This window comes from Tachypleus tridentatus, chromosome 2 (assembly GCF_004210375.1).
Source record: "Tachypleus tridentatus isolate NWPU-2018 chromosome 2, ASM421037v1, whole genome shotgun sequence".
In the NCBI taxonomy this organism is placed as follows: Eukaryota; Metazoa; Arthropoda; class Merostomata; order Xiphosura; family Limulidae; genus Tachypleus; species Tachypleus tridentatus.
Window position 1 is genome coordinate 106,929,817 of NC_134826.1, and position 16,176 is coordinate 106,945,992.

The following is a 16,176-nucleotide window of genomic DNA, read 5'->3' on the forward strand; positions in this document are numbered from 1 at the left end:
TGAGCTTTCTTCCCTTTGCAATACAAGCCATGTTTGTTAGTGTCAGTCCATATCATTTATAGGACAGCTGGTACACGTGTTGTTTTCTGTCCACATAAATGTGATCTTATCGGAAATACGGAATGGTAACGACCACTGTGAAACGTAATCCTTGTATTGTAACAGAAATGTTTCGTCATATTAAGATCTGTTCAAAACATGTAGCTACGTTATAAGTACAAAAATAAATACTTTGAATAAAAACAACCAAATAGTGAATACGTCATTATCAGGTCTTTAGTATTTGACTTTTCAGGAAGTTTCTCGCTTACTATTGGATTTTCCTCTCTATTTTTGGAAGTGTGTCTGTTATTGAAAGGCTATACTATTTTTTCCATTGTTTTTTCTTGATCCATGTGCTATTTAATCCATCTGAGTTCTGGTTGAAAACTCATACAATTCAAGTAACCTGAGTTACTTTCAAGTTACTTTCATGTATCTTATCCTCAAAATTATTTAAAGTTACTTTCATGTATCTTATCCTCAAAATTATTTAAATTTACTTTCATGCATCTTATCTTCAAATCTTAATACTAAACTTTTCCATTAATTTAGCTGCATGCATTACTCTCTTCATTCGTTAATTATGTGTTTACTTATAAAAATATTCTTTTGGCTGGTTGTTATTTTTCTTTCATAATCTACAAAACTTAACAAATGAAATACTGTTGGGTTTGTTTGTTTTTTTACCTGCGAATCGCACATTTCACTGAAGCTCTTCAGACATTCATTTTTCCATGCCCATTGCGAGTAGTTGGTAAAAGTCGGAGGTGGTAGCCGGAGGTACCTTTGAAAATATTTTCAGAGAAACCCAACACCTCGGGGAACCCAGTCTCGACTCAGGTGACAGTTTTAGACAAAGTTTGCCGAAAATACTTGTGCTACTACGCGGAGAATCTGTCGGTACACGAAAAAGGTGATTCGTTTCTCTGAAAACATTTTAAAATATACCTCCGACTTTTATCAACACACTCTAACCTTCTAACCTGAAGTTATATTTTTTAACCCCTGTTATCATATGAAGGGAAGAAAATAATAACTGAAATGTCAAGCTTTCATTGGTATTGGGTAGATATCCTTATACCACTGACACTTTGTAAATTTGCAACCATCTTTATTACAATGCAAAAAACTAATAATAATAAACGTTTGAATGAAATTACACTAATTGTTAAAACAATAACAAAAAAACAACAACAAATTAACTTAAAGTTCCATATGTAATACGAGAGTAGTGTGGCGTGCTTAGTTTAGGCAACAACATTCAATTTGAGCGTTTTTCAAATAGTAACTTTCGAATTATATTAGACGTAATAATGGCCAACAATCTTATATTGTGCATTTTTCAATTTTTTTAATATTGGAAATTGATCCCTTCAGTCAAATACATTTCTTGGATACAACATTTAAAGATTCGTAACGAACATTAGATTCCATAATACTTCACGTAGCAGATTCATATAACGTGCCACACAGGTAATGTTTTTACTTCGAGTGGTCTCCCCCTGGTACATCAGTAAGTCTTCGAACTTACAATGCTAAAATCAGGGATCTGATTCCTGTCCGTGGACAGAACAGATAGCCAGCCCGATGTGGCTTTGTTATAAGAGAAACGCACTTTAATACAAATGACAGATCCACATAACAAAGTGATGTTTGTACTTTCAGATAACATAACAAAGTGATGTTTGTACTTTCACATAACAAACACATTCAAATAACAACGCACGAAACAAGAAATGATTTTACTTCAGACAACAAACAGATCTCCATCAAACTAGAATATATATTCTTTTACTTCAGATAACACAAAGCATAACAATGCGCCAAGCTGGTAACGTTTTGAACATTTTTAATACTTCATACATTAAAACAAATTAAACACTTGGTGATAGTTTTATTATTTCAAATAAAAGAATCGTTATTAATCTTGTTTTTCAGAAAACATGTTCCATTTCTTGAATTTCCAAACCATACTTACTCTAACAATGCCTTACCAGATCTGTTAGCTCAATCAAAAGATTATTATATCCTTGTTTGTAAGGACTATCCTGTACCTTCAGTCTACGTTCCGTTGCAAAAGTTGTGTCTAATTTAAAAGATACCATTTTCGCTGGATACATATCGCTAAAGCTTGTGCATATTTTGATTGCGATGTTGTTGAAAGTTACTGATACTTGAATGTGTTTCTAAATGTATAATGTTTATGTATTTCATAAAATCGTTGATAGCTGTTAGTTTCGACTTTAGATTTTTATGGTATTGTTGAGTACATTTTTTAGACATATAAAGTAAAAATCTTAAGTTTAATTGACAACAGTAGGGTTATTATACAAGAGATTGTTCCCCTCTAGTACAGCAGTACGTCTGTGTGTTTACAACGCTAAAATCAATGGTTCTATTCCCTTCGGTGAACTTAGTAGATAGCCCGATGTGGCTTTACTATATAAAAAAATATATATGCACGCATACTAGAAATTTCAGGAATAACTTTCCTTAAGAAGTTGTAAGTGACAAGTAATAAAAGTTAAATATAACATTTTCTAAAACTGCGTACTAAAAATAAAATGTTTCAAAAAATATTATCATAAAACAACAGCGTCCAACATCCAGCAGTAATATCTAATGTTTAATACTAATATCTAATGTTTAGTCATGTGTTGGAATGTTTTAGTACTGTATAAATAAAAATTAGAAAAGCAACACCCAAAACTGGCTATGTTACAACAATAACATCAGCCATTAGCACTGTAGTAGTGAAAAATACATTTCCCACTATAAGACAATGAAATTTTGAAATTTGTGATTATGTGCACAAACAACTGATACCCGAACAGTTAGTTGCCCTTTGTACAAAGTATGAGCGGAGTTTTCTTTCATCTTGGAAAGAAGCGTGAAACATATATTGTAAATAAACACTAATGTTTAATTTTATCATTAGTAATTTACTTACTTTTTTTGCATATTAACCTCCAAATTACCGAGTTATTTTTATATATTTAACAATCAGTGAGATACAAATATTTCATCATACTGAGTAAGTTTTATTTTTTTCTTGTTATAATAATTGTTGTACAGAACTTACCAAAAGTAAACTATATCACTCATTTAATTAGTATAACACTCTAATGATCACAAAAATCATTAAAAGTGTTAATTGCAAAGTCAGTATTATTTTGTTTTCTCATATGGTATTAGGGTCTCTGACTAACAAAACATCACTCATACAAGCTATTTGATGTGTTAAGAGTTTTAGAGAAAAAAATATTTAATCACTGCCTCATTTACAGATAAATAACTTTCCCTGCGGCAGCATCATTAAACAAGAAACGTGTTTTTCTCTGTTATTACTTACCTAAAATTTCAAACTAATACACATTGGAAGGGAAAACCCTGTCTTCTAGATGGTACAAAATTTAAACTCACACAATTAATATCACGCTTTTAAAGCTAAAAGAAAGATTATATGGTGTGTTTGGTATATGTGCACAAGGCAGTGAAAAAGTTAAAAGCTGATTGGGTCATTCAGTAATTCAAGGATAAGTGCATTAGTTAGTAGTTTTTATTTTACCTATGTATTTGTGAATTCTTCTCCAACTTATGCGTGTTTCTGAAGACTATTCCCTCATAGTTTTTTGTGAAGGATGCTTGTATGCAATGCTTTTCCTCCTGCTTGTACGTGTTTATAAAGGTTATTCATATTTGTACGTGTACGAGAATAGAAATTCGTACTTTGCATTTTTTTATTATTGATGTATATTTGGAAGTCTTACTATCTCCTACGTATGCATATAAAGCTATGATCTTAAATATAATGATGTGATATACAGAACTACAACTTTCTAACAACATTACCTGTACATTAATAACATAAAATACTCAGTGCTACAATGTTAAGCATATTGTATCTCTCTCTCTCTCTCTGGTGTTTGGGTATATACAATTTTTATACCCGGGAGGGTCAGGTACACCAGACCTCTTCCTCCTTCCATTACATTGTTGGAATTGACTGATTAATACAGAGTAATATCAACTTTAGACTAGTCCTTTTCAGGGCAATGTGTCCATTTATATTTTTCTTTTTTAAAGTCTATTACGTAGGTGTCTGTTTTAATTTAACACTATTTTATTAATTACTATTATTTACATTTGATTTCATCAGATGTACAAATTTAACGGGGATAGGTGTTGGAAGCAATAGTACCCTGGATATTGATGTCTAATACTGTGAATTTATTCATGTTTAACAGAGTTCATGATGTATGTTAACATTTGTGGTAGGTATTTTTCGATGTTTTTCATAGTTATTTTAATTATTATATCTGTTAGATGTTTTCATTATTTGGATTTGTGTATTCTGTCAATATTTCAGAAAAGGTGTAAGTAATGGCATTGGTTAGTGTGTTTTCAATATTCATAGCATATTGTATTTTGTTCGCAAACTTTGGAACTTGACCTCCGCGCTTCCAGTAAGCGTCAACTGCTGACGTAATCGTTGATTAGTGGTTTCGATTTGAAGTCACATGATTTCCTGGACTGCATACGTAGTTCCTGGTAACCTCAATTTCACTAAGTAACACTACGTCATAATTCAATGACATCATTTTCAGCCAATAAGAAATGGGAAAAATGAAATCACCGTCCTAATTTTAGAATACTGAGTCAGAAGTGTAAGACAGGCTATGCTGAGGAGTAGTTGTGTTAGATGGTTGTTAGTACAGTGAATTGACCGTTTTGTTCTTCAGTAACGATTTTCCTACGTACCTGTCGAGCACCGTTACACTTTGTCAAGACAGAGTGAACAGTATTGCTCTTCTGAGCGCAACACGCGACGCCAACACTGCACGATTTGAAGCTACAATGGAAACCACGTTTTATGAAAACAACCTCACAAGACCTATCGAGGATGTCGGGGCACTAAAGCGTCCTATGACTCTCGACTTGGACCAGCCCAAGACGAGTAAGAAACATAAAATTAACATGTTGCTAACTTCACCAGACCTTAACATGCTGAAATTGGGATCACCAGAACTGGAACGATTAATCATTTCCCACAACGGACTGGTGACCACCACCCCAACTCCCACCCAGTATCTTTTTCCCAGGAATGTCACAGAGGAACAAGAACAATATGCTCGCGGTTTTGTAGACGCTTTAAACCAGCTTCACCAAGCCACGGCGCCAAGTGCCGGCAGCATAGTCCCTCAAGCAGTCGTAACTACAACCGAGAAAAGTGATGTGTCCAGCAGTGGCACGTGGACTGAGCTAACCAGCAAGCCACTCGTCACGGGTGGACTCGTGAAGGATGAGCCCCAAACTGTACCCAGTATTGGTCAGTCACCGCCAATGTCTCCCATTGATATGAAAGACCAAGAGAGAATCAAGCTGGAAAGAAAAAGGCTGCGAAATCGGATAGCAGCGAGCAAGTGTCGTCGCCGCAAACTGGAACGTATCGCCCGCCTAGAGGAGAAGGTTGCTCAACTGAAGACCGAAAACAGTGAGTTAGGGGTCGTAGTAAGCAAACTTCGAGATCAAGTGTGTTCACTAAAGCAACAGATACTGGAACATGTGAAAAGCGGTTGCCAAATAATGATATCTAACCACGACTTCTAAATTTGTGGGCAATGACATAAGTGAGATCTGTGATAAGTAACTAAAATCTCCTACTCTTCCCCTTGGGTTCATGTAGGGGAGAATAGTAAGTATTATAGACCTAGATATTGAACCACTTGGCTGAGCTACTAATACTAAACAGCGATTAATAACTGAAGAATAAAGGGTGGTCGAGAGTGAGTGTATAGCCTATACAACATTCGTTAATACTAAACAAGAACCTAGTTAGAGCGTAGACAGTTTGATTTATCGTTGTTTTGGACGTTTCAGAGTTTTCGTTTCATTTGTTCGACTGTTGAGTGTTTTAGCATGTTTCCTTAGCTACTTTGTTTTCCATTATATATACAAATTGATCATTTATCTCAAAAGGGAGCTGAATCATAGAAAGATTTGATAATGTAGTGTTTTTAAACTATTCAAATAAGCTTCATATAAAACTGTGTTAAGCTGTTGTGGAGCTTGAGAGCTATGTTTGTTAAATAAGTATTTTGATTATTTGTGTAGAAAAAAAACAACAACAACATACATATAGTGTCAATGCATGTGTTGCTTTAAATGCATAGTAAATCTATAAGCAATATCTGGCAAATAAATATTTTTTTTATGAATCTTATTTTTATATCCTTTCAGTTGGTAAAGTGAACTCAAGAATGTACTGTTATGATGTTTCTGTACAAAAGATGTATATGTACATGTACTTATATAAGTTATGCATTAGTTAATATTTCTTTTTTAAAGATGCAAAAAATCACAAGTTCATTCTGTAAGAAAAAAAACAGAAATAACTACTCAATGAAATGAAAAGAATAAAACGTTGGTTACTGATCTTTCTTATTCAGTGATCATTCAAAACTTGTAAATAACATCAGTATTATTAAACTTTCTGTTTAATGCAAGAAACCGAAAGAGTTTTTTCTTCTTTTTATTAGCCTTCCATTTCCAGTGACACAATCGCACCACGAGTCTTGTTAGTGTTTTAACCCACATGTCCTTTCACACAGTGCAGCTGTGAAGAAGCACGTGATAACAAACTACGACAGCGTACGTTCTCTAGCTGGGACCTGAATGTGATGATTTTAATACGAAAATCATGGTGCAGAACTACTAACGAAAATAAGATTTAAAATTTTGAGGCCCACAGAACATTTCTGAAGGGTTTATTTTCCTAAAGTCTTAGAACTATTGCTCACAATGTGATATAGTGTTTAGATATTTGAAAAGCAATGCAACACACCACTGAAATGAAACTTGTTTTTGTTGTATTAATATAAAACAGCACAAATACAGGTGTAATAAGTAAACTCTTCGTGGTTCAGCAATAAGTTTGAGATTTCCTCCTGTTGAAGTAACAGCTTAAATATTTCTTTTTAGTGAATTTTTTTTTTGTTTTTTTACAAATCAATATGATAGGTTGATTTATCGAAATTAGCTGAGATAAAGACGAAACAAATGTACAAAGGATAACGTTAGTCTACTTTCTTTTCTGTTTTGTTATTATATCTCTACTGCCCTCATTAGACCAAATTTCTTACACTTTATTTAATTGATTAAGTACTTGTGTCTTTAAATTCAAAAACAAAAGTCTACTAAAAAAAAGTAGACATTCGCTTTATTTCAGATACTTTTTTACCCCTTCTCAGGCCGGAATCCTAAAAGCAAAATGAACCATGTACACTTTCGAATAGTTTCCAGTAAGTATACAAAACATTATAGTAAAGGAACCGGTCAACTCTGGAAGATGGATACTAATACACACATGGATAACCTTTATAACATCATGACTTGAACAATCTCTTCAGAAGAAAGAGTTATAAGTGAATTTACAACCAGTTTCATACATTTAAAGGTATGATATAATTAAACTATCTCGACTGTAGGAAAGTTGTTCAAATCTCTTTATCAAAAATGTTAAATTATGAGTCGTCCAAACAAGTGCGGAATGGTTATGTTTGTTACATTTGACACAGAAAGAGAGAAATGTTTTTATTTTTTTGCCCTAATTTTCAATTTAAGAGGCACAAAGAACTGGATTGCTATAGCCGGTCTGAACTCTAAAACAGCTTTATGTTTAGGATTTTAACGACGATAGTAGGCTGGATTTTCATTTCCAACACAAACACCAACCCGCCGAATAAGAGTCAGCACATTTTCTCTGAACCTGTTGATTCTGGAGATACCGAGACGAAATGTAGGTTACATACAGGTACAGCGGAAACTTTCTGCTTCATCTATCACTACCTAGCAATAGCAACAGTTGTGTGAATTCCAAGTAATTATAATCAACTAAGTAATCGTAACGAAACAAACGTTTGCCTGTGCTACAAAAGAAGTGTTTGAACAACTTTTTATTTGTTTTCGAACATGTGAGAAAAAAAAGAGAATAGAGAAGACTATCTAATAAAAACATCAACAATTGATTGAAAAATAACAAAGTCAGTACATGTACGTTTCAACTGAAGAAAAATAAAATTATCCGATAAAAATTCCGGGATAGTAAGGCCAGTAAACAAGTCTAAAGTATGTTTAATAATCTTCACATTCAAATATTTTACAAATAACCTTACTTACAATTTAATCTTGTGTAGGACCGATTGTGATTTAGTGGTGATCATGTCGGTCTGTGAATCCGAGTGTTTATGTATGCATCCTAGGGTCGCTATTTGGAGTAATGGGTGTGTTATAAGAGTGACAGTCATACCTCATTATTCTATCAAAGTACTCCAAGAGTTAGTGATTGGCATTGTTTACTAGTCCCCTAATATCTAAAACTACCAACTTAACTCTCTAATCGGAAGCTGATATTAAGTGTAACCCAGATATTCCAAAAGTTGAGAAAACATATTGAAATGAAACTAGTAGAGAAGCCACAAATTAAAAAAAATTCAGTTTAGCACTTGCTGATTAACGTTGTCATTCTGTTTAGAATTACGTAACCATTTTAATTCAATTATTACATTTCCTCACCTTAGAAAGGACTCAGAGAAGTTCAAAAAATTATAGTCATTAAGCATATGAATGTTGGAGACAGAGTTTTTAGTTTGCTATGTTTTATATTTATTTTTCATGTGTATAAATGTGTTGTAAATTTTAATTCATTATTATATTTCTATTAACCCTATTTTTTATTTTACTTATTGAGTAGTCTGTAATTAGTGGAGAAGAAAAGAAAAAATAGTGTTTTCGTTTCAATCAGTTTAAAATTTATCCCAGCTTTTAGTTTAGCAGACAGAAGACTTACCATATGGGGACCTTTTCCTACTTTAAATTTCTATGTATATATATATATATATATATTTTTTTTTTTATTTTTGGTGGGTTGAATATAACCTCATTTGAAATAAATGCAGAACAAAATCATTAATTAAATTTTAATCTAAACTGTGACTTCACCAAACTTTAATATTCATCACAAGAATATTATTTAACCATAAATTAGATTGTGTATATTTTCTGTAGGAGGCACAAGGTATACAAGCATAAAGTTCCATAATGAAGTTTAATTCTGTAATATATGTATAAAAGCCTTCTTATTATTATAATTATATTAACTATTTGAAACATACGAGCAACGAATCTGTAGCTAACGTTATGACGATTGTACTTCAGTTGATGCGTGCAGAAAACCAACATCTTAAATCTTTTAAAAACAAGTGCATATAATATTTCGAAAGAAGGTAAAAAGTATATGAAATTGAAGAGGAAAGTCATAGCACTTGATTTAAAATTTGATATTTATTTTCTACATTATGAACATATTTTAAATTTATTGTCTAAAAAACATACTGAGTTCAACTATGAAGAAACGTTCAGTAATGTTAAAACACTAATTAGTAGAACACTTTCATCTTCTCTTAATAATTATAATTCTGATATGAATAAGGAAGACTCATCAGTAAAAAAAAAGTAAAATAACGTGGAAATACATATTGTAATTTTGAATAAAATGGAACTAGAAAAAGTAGATAACATTTTGAGTAATTCAACCAAAGTTTTAAGCTTGATAAAGATAATATTAATACTATAGAAATAAGATTACAAATATATTCAAAGAAATTAAACTCAAGCAAAAAAATTCAGAAATTAGATCTTCAGGATGCCACTTAGAGATTTTTAGGGTTTTCCCAAGGTAAATAAAAAACAGTGTCCTTTAAGACACATAGTGCCAAACATTGTAATCACACATTAGGAAGGGGATACTTGGAACTAGAAATATATGTATTTTATTGGGATTTCGTACAATGCTACACGAGGTTACCTGCGCTAGCAGTTCCTAATTTAGCAGTGATAGACTAAAGGGAAAGTAGCTAGTCAAAACCTTTACTGCCAATTATTAAGAGTTCTCTTTTCCCAACGAAGAGTGGGATTGAGTAGTTAATCACTAAGCCATGTCGGGCCTATATGTATGTAATTAAAAGGATATTTTTGTTGTTAAGCGCAAATTTACACAAAGGGTTATTTGCCATTTGCTAATCGCAAGTATCGAAACCGCTATAAGCTTTCGGACTTAACGCTGAGCGTTGAAAAGAAACCAGTGAGCCAGTTTATGCGGGAAACAATACAAATCTGAATACATTTGATACATATTAAGATTTAATTTGCTACTGAAATCAAATTAAAATGTCAGTTATTCGAAATAGATTATAATACGTAACATGATATACGTGTGTGTATATATATATATATATATACACATAATGAAATAAACAGCTTTAATGCTACTAACTACATTAATTGTTAATAACGATTAAAATCAGCACTATAAGATAATAATGATTAAAATCAGCACTATAAGATAATAATGATTAAAATCAGCACTATAAGATAATAATGATTAAAATCAGCACTATAAGATAATAACGATTAAAATCAGCACTATAAGATAATAACGATTAAAATCAGCACTATAAGATAATAATGATTAAAATCAGCACTATAAGATAATAATGATTAAAATCAGCACTATAAGATAATAATGAGCTTAATATAAAATAAGCATTAAAATAATTTAGTACAGATTTCAGTGTCAGTAATAGTTGTCATCTTAAAGTTATAGCAGATATCGCCTATGGTTATTGCTCCCAAATGCGTTGGGGATATTCCATCTACCAAACGTTGAGAAAAACTAGCCAGCAAACATGAAACATCAGTTGATGCTTACATCCATTTTAGCTATGATAAGGCAATAACAAGAATCACGGAATAATGTCAATCATAACTATAAGTCCTTTCTTATGTGCTCTCCAGTGGCACAGCAGAATATCTGTGGACTCACAATGCTAGAAACCGGTCTTCGATACCCGTGGTGGGCAAAGCATAGATATCCCATTCTGTTGTTTTGTTCTTAATTGCAAACAAACCTTTGTTATTGAGTCAGGCAATCAATAGATCGTCATGTGATTTGAAATCCCAGTGGTTACTTCTTCAGTCTACCCTCATAAAGAAGTAACTTTACTCTTCCACATTATGACAAATCAACTCATTATAAAATATATTGTATTTGTCAGTGTATAAAAATATACTTTCTTACTCTCTGTACGTATTATAACGTATCTCGGACGAGTCTATAATTTCTTGTGTAATGTATCACGATATGAAATAACTTGAAACTTAGTTCAATTGTAATTTGGATTTAGAAGCTAACTAAATGTGGATATGTATCAAATTCATGATGTCTACCAAAAAGATTGTTACACACAGTTCTATTTCTTAACGTAAATATATTTTAAAGTACAAACAATATTACAATTTATAATAATGGTTATTACAAATAATAATTTATATACAAAAGTTTTATAAACATACAAACAATTTTGAGTCTTCTATGTGATACTGTTATGTATTTGTTTTACTATTTATGTTTGTTTCATTTTTAGATATATTTAGAAATGCATGTGTATATTGCGACAGTCCCGCCTGTTCTCTAACTTTATACAAGATTTTTGAGCGTAAGAATTAACAGTGTGCTTGGTGTATATGTAATACTAGTAATTACCAGTATTGCTGTCAAGTGAACTTTCAAGAACGTCACTTAAGGCCCGGCATGGTCAAGTGTGTTAAGACGTTCGACTCGTAATCCGAGGGTCACGTGTTCGAATCCCGGTCGCACCAAACATGCTCGCCCTTTCAACTGTGGGGGCGTTATAATGTGACAGCCAATCCCTCTATTCGTTGGTAACAGAGTAGCCCAAGAGTTGGGGGTGGGTGGTGATGACTAACTGCCTTCCCTCTAGTCTTACACTGCTAAATTAGGGACGGCTAGCGCAGATAGCCCTCGCGTAGCTTTGCGCAAAATTAAAAAACAAAACAAAAAAAAAGTCACCTTAAAGTTCGTAAATCAACTAGCGGAGAAACAGTATAATATTGTCCGGTCGCTACACTTAGTATACCATAAATTTTAGAAGTTATAATTGTGATAAACGTTTTTAATTGGAAATCTATAGATACTTGACTAGAAACATTCATAGATTTCGAACATTTCACACTGGTTAACTTCAGTGAATTGAGGTTAGTATATCTACGAGGACATTAGATATCTTCGTTGGAGAAAAGTCAACTTCTGGACGACGTGAGGCTCGTCATTTAGAAAAGTGTACCTGCGTATCAACATAGAATTAATTTGCTCTCCGTGAACCGCCGATAAAATATTCAGTCCTCAGTTAGTTAGTTAGTTTGTTTTTGAATTTCGCACAAAGCTACTCGAGGGCTATCTGCGCTAGCCGTCCCTAATTTAGCAGTGTAAGGGTAGAGGGAAGGCAGCTAATCATCACCACCCACCGCCAACTCTTGGGCTACTCTTTTACCAACGAATAGTTGGATTGAACGTCACATTATAACGCTCCCACGGCTGGTAGGGCGAGCATGTTTGGTGCGACCGGGATTCGATTCCGCGACCCTCGGATTACGTGTCGAACGCCTTAACACGCTTGGCCATGGCGGGCCCGCATCAGTTAGATAGCACACTCAGTACTGTTTCTGAGTTTGTAAAACTCCTATATATAGGCCAATATTTATAATGTCCATTGTTATAAATGATATTGTTGTTTGTATATTAAAATATACAAAAATATCATAAATTTGATACATATCGACATTCAATTAACTTCTAAATTCAAATTAAAGCTTCCTACTACTTAAAATCGTAGAACCTAAATGAGAGACTCATCCGGGATAAATTATAATACATAACACATTTGATACAGAACGTCCTTGATATCCTATTGAGGTTTCATAATGAATGAATTAGTTTCGAGTTGGTATAGGCACGGAAAGCTAGTTTGCTCTTTGCTCATCACACGCGAGTTTTTCGCAGTTAAAGCTATGATATATAATATCTTCATGAAAATGCTAATATTCGGTGGCAATCCGTTGAAGTTAAATGATTTCTGATGTTAGAAAATTTAAAAAAATTTCAATAATAGTTAGGAATCTAATATCTCAATTATTCGTAATAGTGAAGCCGATAAACAAAACAAAAACTTATTACCTCAGATGCAAACAGGTAGTACTGCTTAAGATCATACAACACAAACTGTGTACAATACACATTAGTATACGAAAAGTGCAGTCGAAATTCACTTTATTTCTTTGCTATGAGCAGATTAAAAATCGAATGTAAACTTCATAAGACTTTACCAATGGTACAAGCTTCTGGAAGTAGTGTAACTAAGTATGTAACGTTCTCTACAAAATGAAAAATAACGCCAAGAGTATACTTGAAAGACATTGCCAATCAACTACATTCCACAATATTTATGTTTCATAAGACCCTTCCAGGCAATATTTCAAAACTCCATAGCTGTTGTTCGAAACCACGACAGTCATCTCATGCATTTTCCTTGTCAAGCACAAACACTATATCCAGTTGAGTATGTTTGCTTGTTTTTTGAATTTCGCACAAAGGTACACGAGGGCGATTTGCACTGGTCGCCCCTAATTTAGCAGTTTAAGACTACAGGGAAGGCAGCTAGTCATCATCACCCACCGTCAACTCTTGGGCTACTCATTTAGCAACGAATAGTGGAATTGATCGTAACATTATAACGCCCCCACAACTGAAAGAGCGAGCATGTTTGGTGCGATAAGGATTCAAACCTGCGACCCTCGGATTGCGAGTCAATTCGACAGGATAATGAGCTCATTGGAGGAGGACTAAATATGTGTTGAACGTCTATACCTAATTACATGTAAATCTATTATTTGTTTAATATAACAATATCACAACTCACTGCCAACTCTTGGGCTACTCTTTTACCAACGAATAGAGGGATTTACCGTAACATTATAATGCTCACACGATTGAAATGGCGATCATTTGAGTATCTACAGCAAAAACGTAATAGAACTAATATTTGTCACTAAAGTTGACGAACCGATGGATACATTCCAGCATCTGATGTCACTCAAGCTTAGTTCACAACCGCACTCATATAAAAAAATCTATCACTGTAGAAAAATATAAAAAGCAGTCGATGGACGCTGATACACAGACTGTTAAATTGTATATTAAATCTACATGTTTGTTTTTTTAATTTCTCCCAAAGCTACACGAGGGCTATCCGCGCCAGTCGTCCTAAAGTTACCAGTGAATGACTAGTTGAGAGTAAGTTTTGTTTGTTTGTTTGGAAATTTCGCACAAAGCTACTCGAGGGCTATCTGTGCTAGCCGTCCCTAATTTAGCAGTGTAAGACTAGAGGGAAGGCAGCTAGTCATCACCACCCACCGCCAACTCTTGGGCTACTCTTTACCAACGAATAGTGGGATTGACCGTCACATTATACACCCCCACGGTGAGAGTAAGCTAGTTATCACCACCCAACGTCAGCTCTTGGGCTACTCTTTTACCAAGGAATAGGGGGATTGACCGTGACCTGAAAGGGAGAGCATGTTTGATGGAACGTGGATTCGAAACAGCGATCCTTAGATTGCGAGTTGAGCTATGCTGGACCCTAAATCTACATTTCGGATCAATTACTTTTATGAATACCAGTGAAAAAAATAATTTCAGTATAATTTAGAATAGAAATATGATTGTCTTTAAAACACTTTTGTTAAGAGAAAACAAAAGTGATTCGTGTAAAAATATGATAATTTAGCAGTTTTTTGCCATCAGTGTGTTATAATGCAAAAATATAGTAAAATAGTTGATAAATTAAAAAAATTAAAGAGAAATGTTTGTAAAAACATTTCACACTGTTGACAGCCTTTAGGCTGCTTTGTGAGAAAAACTTAGATGACGAAACGACGATACAGATAATAAATTGAGACCCTCAGTGAACAATGAAATTCAGCATCACCATCTGATGTATGTACAAATATATATAAAGGTGAAAGCTGTCTCAAGATTGTTAAACCTAACACCTTTGGATTGTTTATTTATTTTGAATTTCGTGCAAAGCTACACGAAGGCTATCTGCGCTAGCCACCCCTAATTTGGCAAGAGAAAAAGCAGCTAATCATCACCACCCACCACCTACTCCTAAGTTACACTTTTACCAACCAATAGTGGAATGTACCGTCAGATTACAAGTTGAGTGCCCTAGCCACCTGACCATGCTAGGTCTTCATATACGTAGGTGCGTTAGTTGATAACCTGAAATAGAATACCTACTTTTCTGAAAGTAAACAGATCCCTATAAACTCATTTGCTTCTGACGTCACAATACTCTTATTTTTGTCGTGCCCCCGTACGAAGCAAGCCTTTATCTTTTAATGGCAGTAAATATCGATATCAATGCATTTTGCATAAAATTAGTGCCTAAATACATAACAATATGTTGCAAGTATTTTTTAGAAAACATATTTTTACTTGAATGATTATGAATAGTTCAAAATCTTAAAAACTCTCGACAAGCTTACTCTGAAACGAACTGTGTGCAGAGTTAGCTTTATGTTTCTGCATTTCATAACCTTTGTCTGTTACTTAAACAAATGAGTGATGAATATTTAAAATGGTTATGGAAATGATTGTTATATGCGAAGCGACATCGGGTTATTTGCTGAGCACGCCGAGGGTAATCGAACCCCTGATTTTAACGTTGTAAATCCGTAGACTTACCGCTGTACTAGCGAGGGGCTGCTGAAATAACATTATCTCGGAAAATATTTGTTAACATATGAAGCAAAGATGATACGTATTATAATTTATCTCACGCGAGGTCCGATTTGTTATGTTACGTATTATGATTTCAAATAGCCTGAAAGTTTAATTATAAGTTAAATGATTTGTTTTGAATTTCGCGCAAAGCTACACGAGGTCTATCTGCGCTAGCCATCCCTAATTTAGCAGTGTAAGACTAGAGAAAAGGCAGCTAGCCATCACCACCCACCGCCAATTCTTGGACTACTCTTTTTGCCAACGAATAGTGGGATTGACTGCAACTTTATAACGCTCTCACGGCTGAAAGAACGAGCATGTTTGGTGCAACGGGGATTTCAACTCGCAACCCTCAAATTACGAGTCGAACGCCTTAACCTAGAAGTTAAATGAATGTCGATATTTATCAAATTTATGATGCTTGCGAACAA

At 33.8% G+C, this 16,176-nt stretch overlaps 1 protein-coding gene across 1 annotated transcript; it reads left to right on the forward strand.

The window, feature by feature from the left end:
* The first annotated feature begins 4,691 nt into the window (after window positions 1–4,691).
* LOC143244789 (transcription factor Jun-like) lies at window positions 4,692–6,953 on the forward strand. Its single transcript, XM_076490113.1, has 2 exons — window positions 4,692–5,737; window positions 6,582–6,953. Exon 1 carries the CDS (start codon window positions 4,900–4,902, stop codon window positions 5,650–5,652), a length of 753 nt encoding a protein of 250 aa, XP_076346228.1. The 5' UTR covers window positions 4,692–4,899; the 3' UTR covers window positions 5,653–5,737; window positions 6,582–6,953.
* The last annotated feature ends 9,223 nt before the right edge of the window (window positions 6,954–16,176 follow it).